General features: G+C 52.9%; 1 protein-coding gene across 1 annotated transcript in view; it reads left to right on the forward strand.

Moving 5' to 3' along the window:
• LOC308330371 (protein unc-13 homolog B-like) overlaps nt 1-3,738 on the forward strand; it is a gene marked incomplete at both ends in the record, with an annotated part of 61,113 nt that extends 57,375 nt beyond the window's left edge. Inside the window, 5 exons of the mRNA XM_080785217.1 lie at nt 1-101; nt 569-625; nt 883-966; nt 1,185-1,350; nt 3,456-3,738. The exon at nt 1-101 is cut by the window's left edge and continues 47 nt beyond it. Coding sequence (XP_080641343.1) covers nt 1-101; nt 569-625; nt 883-966; nt 1,185-1,350; nt 3,456-3,738 — 691 coding nt within the window. The remainder of the gene's footprint in view (nt 102-568; nt 626-882; nt 967-1,184; nt 1,351-3,455) is intronic.
• Between the last annotated feature and the right edge of the window lie 785 nt (nt 3,739-4,523).

Below are 4,523 nucleotides of genomic sequence, written 5' to 3' on the forward strand. Positions count from 1 at the left end.
GAAGAGTCCAGAGCTGGCCTCGCTGCGCTACGCTCTCTCTCTCTACTCCCAGAGCACTGACGCCCTCATCAAGACCTTCGTCTCGACACAACACGCTCAGGGTAAGGGAAGAGTTAAGGCTCCCGCATACATACTGGACGGAGAAGGATTTAACCCATTCTGACCTGAGATCAGATTCTAAAAATGTCTGTTTGAAAATGACAGTTTTCTGTTTACTATGTCAGTTGTTCTTCTATTTTTCCAAAATAGCAGACCTACAAGCTCGTAGCGCGCCACTATGAGCTTGTAGATCTGCTATTTTTCAATAGCTAAAGCATAGCATGACGCTAACACCAACTCGAAATTAAAAGAATGTCTTCAAAATCCTGACAATTTTCTGAAAATATTTCATTTCAATATTTCATGTCAAGGACCCCAAAGATTATATGTAATATCCCTCCCCCCCCCATCTGAAAATATGTTGTTCCAGGGACCCCCCCCCCCCCCCCCCCGCCCTCCCAGAAGCAAAGATTTGAGTTAAAATGTTCACTCTGTAATAATATATATTACTTCTCCTTTTCCCTCCCAGTGCATGATGGGATGGGCATCAGAATTACGCCCAATGAGAAAGCTCGCCCGGACCGGGGTAAGTCAGCCCCCCCCCCCCCCCCCCCCACTCCCCTGAAAATGAATACCCGACTGAATAAATGAATAAAGTTGTCAAGCTGCGCTTAATTGCGCTATGATTGTGCCCAGGGCCTGTGGGTGTTATGTGTAATGAGGTTGTGCTATGCTGGATCGTGTCCTGAGGGTGTTATGTGTAATGAGGTTGTGCTATGCTGGATCGTGTCCTGAGGGTGTTATGTGTAATGAGGTTGTGCTATACTGGATTGTGTCCCGTAGGCTCGGGTGTGGAGAAGCCCATCGGAGAGGCCGTCGTCCAGATAGACATCGTACCAGGAAAGGAACGCAAGATCGTCGTCAGAGGTTAAGACGCACGCACACACGCACACACGCACGCACGCACGCACACGCACACGCACACGCACACACACACACACACACACACACACACACACACACACACACACACACACACGCTGTAACCTGACTTACCACCCTAGGTTTTGGACTAGTTGCCTTCTCCTGTTGTTCCTGTTTCTCAATGTCTCTCTCTCTCTCTCTCTCTCTCTCTCTCTCTCCAGTCATCGCGGTGAATGACATGAAGTGGCAGACGTCGGGTTCGGGGATGTTCCGGCCCTTCGTGGAGCTCACGCTGGCCGGGCCGTTCCTGGCCGACAAGAAGCGGCGCTTCACCACCAAGTCCAAGAACAACAGCTGGACGGCCAAGTTCAACGAGACCTTCCAGTTGTGAGTGAACGCAGTAAACGGCTCCCCATGATATGGAACCACTTAAAGGGACACTTCACCCTTTTTGCAAAAGAATATGTGTTAATGACGTTTAGAAGCTTTAGAACACTTTCCTGGGGGTCTTTATGTGTGTAATATGTGGTTGTAGATATTTTAGATTGTAGCAGTGAGCCTGTTGTCTCTGATGTCATGGACACTGGGCTCACTTCCTTCCTGGACTACATGTTGTCTCAGTAAGACAGCTCTCCCCCCTATCCACAAGGAGGAGCAGTTCACCAAAGAATTATGGGAATTGTAGTCCAGGAAGGTAGTGAGACCAGTGACCATGACATCAGAGACAACAGGCTCTCTGCTACAATCTAAAATATCTAAAACCACATATTACACACATAAAGACCCCCAGGAAAGTGATCTAAAGCTCCTAAACGTCATTAACATATATCTTTTTGCAAAAAGGGTGAAGTGTCCCTTTAAGCATTTATTTCAGATGTACATGTCTTCTGTGGACTCTAACTTTACACCTAGCTACAAAAAAAAAAGCTGGTGAAAAGCTGGAATTTGTGCGATGGCAGGCTCTCAGTCAAATCAGGTCACATATATGAGCATGTGTTTTTGATTGCTTAAACCCATTCTGGGCGGGAACCCCTTTTGGTGTTAGCATTATGCTACGCTTTAGCTATTGAAAAATAGCAGATCTACAAGCTCGTAGCGCGCCACCGAGTGGCGCGCTACGAGCTTGTAGGTCTGCTATTTTTGAAGAATCGTGAAAAGTTACATGAAAGTGTTTGAGAACGACTGACATAGAAAAAAGTCAGGAAGAAGACATTTTTTTTTAATTTCGACGTCAGGCCCAAATTGCTTAAGTATTATAAATGATTTGTTTCTGTAATCTCTCCCCCTCTCCCTGCTGTGGTCCCATTGGTCTCCCTCTCACCCTGCTGTCGTCCCATTGGTCTCCCTCTCCCTGCTGTCGTCCCATTGGCTGTGTGGCCCATCTCTCTCCCTCTCCCTGCTGTCGTCCCATTGGTCTCCCTCTCCCTGCTGTGGTCCCATTGGTCTCCCTCTCCCTGCTGTGGTCCCATTGGTCTCCCTCTCACCCTGCTGTGGTCCCATTGGTCTCCCTCTCACCCTGCTGTGGTCCCATTGGCTGTGTGGCCCATCTCTCTCCCTCTCCCTGCTGTCGTCCCATTGGTCTCCCTCTCCCTGCTGTGGTCCCATTGGTCTCCCTCTCTCCCTGCTGTGGTCCCATTGGTCTCCCTCTCACCCTGCTGTGGTCCCATTGGTCTCCCTCTCACCCTGCTGTGGTCCCATTGGTCTCCCTCTCACCCTGCTGTGGTCCCATTGGCTGTGTGGCCCATCTCTCTCCCTCTCCCTGCTGTCGTCCCATTGGTCTCCCTCTCCCTGCTGTCGTCCCATTGGTCTCCCTCTCCCTGCTGTGGTCCCATTGGTCTCCCTCTCCCTGCTGTGGTCCCATTGGTCTCCCTCTCCCTGCTGTGGTCCCATTGGTCTCCCTCTCCCTGCTGTGGTCCCATTGGTCTCCCTCTCCCTGCTGTGGTCCCATTGGTCTCCCTCTCCCTGCTGTCGTCCCATTGGTCTCCCTCTCCCTGCTGTGGTCCCATTGGTCTCCCTCTCCCTGCTGTGGTCCCATTGGTCTCCCTCTCCCTGCTGTGGTCCCATTGGTCTCCCTCTCCCTGCTGTGGTCCCATTGGTCTCCCTCTCCCTGCTGTCGTCCCATTGGTCTCCCTCTCCCTGCTGTCGTCCCATTGGTCTCCCTCTCCCTGCTGTGGTCCCATTGGTCTCCCTCTCCCTGCTGTGGTCCCATTGGTCTCCCTCTCACCCTGCTGTGGTCCCATTGGTCTCCCTCTCTCCCTGCTGTGGTCCCATTGGTCTCCCTCTCACCCTGCTGTGGTCCCATTGGTCTCCCTCTCACCCTGCTGTGGTCCCATTGGCTGTGTGGCCCATCTCTCTCCCTCTCCCTGCTGTGGTCCCATTGGTCTCCCTCTCACCCTGCTGTGGTCCCATTGGTCTCCCTCTCCCTGCTGTGGTCCCATTGGTTTCCCTCCCTCTCCCCTGCTGTCGTCCCATTGGCCGTGTGTCCCCCCCAGCGTCCCGGGTAAGGAGTCCATGGACTGCTACGAGCTCCAGCTGACGGTGAAGGACTACAGCTTCGGCCGCGCCGACCGCATGGTGGGCACGGCCGTGCTGCAGCTCAGAGACGTGGGCGAGCGGAGGAGCTGCGTGGCGTGGTGCCCGCTGGGGGGCCGCGTGGCCCTGGACGACACGGGCACCACGGTGCTGCGGATCCTCGCCCAGCGGCCGCACGACGAGGTCGCCAAGGAGTTCTTCAAGATGAAGTCGGAGACGCGCCCCGTCGAGGAGGGCAGATGAGGGGGGAGGGGGGAGGGGAGGGGAGGGGAGGGGGGAGGGGAGGGGCCCGCCGAGGAGGGCAGATGAGAGGGGAGGCTGGGGGATGGCGTGCCCCCATCCAGTTCTTTTCGTCGTCATTTGGCAAAGCGGTTGGTTCGCCATGGGGGGGGGCAGAGCAATCGCGCCTGGTAAGAGGCGCTGCCCCCCCCCCCCCCCCCCCCCCCCCCCCCATGGCGAACTGTTTGACTAAAAGAACTGTAGTTACTAAAGTAACCGTTTTTTTGTTGTTGTTGATTATTGGACGTGGTCCGGCTCGGAGGACCATGTCGTTCCCCTTCTCTGTGCCATCATGTTCCTCTCTCTCTCTCTCTCTCTCTCTCTCTCTACACCAAATGGTTGTCCACCCTTTCCAATTACAAGGACCACCAGTTTGATATCCATATTAGGCCACAGATCCCCATTTTATACTTAAACAAATATATATATATATATTATATATATCTCAGATTGTGACGCCAATCTAAACTATATAATCCGCACATTCTTTGAGTTGCAGACTTGTGACTCGTCAAGGACCCGACATTGAGAACCACTGTGCAAATACTGTTTAGGGGGAGGGGGGGGGCGGATCTATACATTCTCGATTTACATCTCGAAAACGAGATGCTACATCTCAAAGGGGTTATCTTCCCGCACGAAGATCCTCGGCCAAATGACAACGTTATACAGTATGTTATACAGTATGTCGCCCATGTCTGTACTCTGAATCCGCGTTATCCCACATCTACAGTTCTACACGGGAGACA

This window comes from Protomyctophum bolini (genome assembly GCF_963924005.1).
Source record: "Protomyctophum bolini genome assembly, chromosome: 16".
Classification (NCBI taxonomy): domain Eukaryota; kingdom Metazoa; phylum Chordata; class Actinopteri; order Myctophiformes; family Myctophidae; genus Protomyctophum; species Protomyctophum bolini.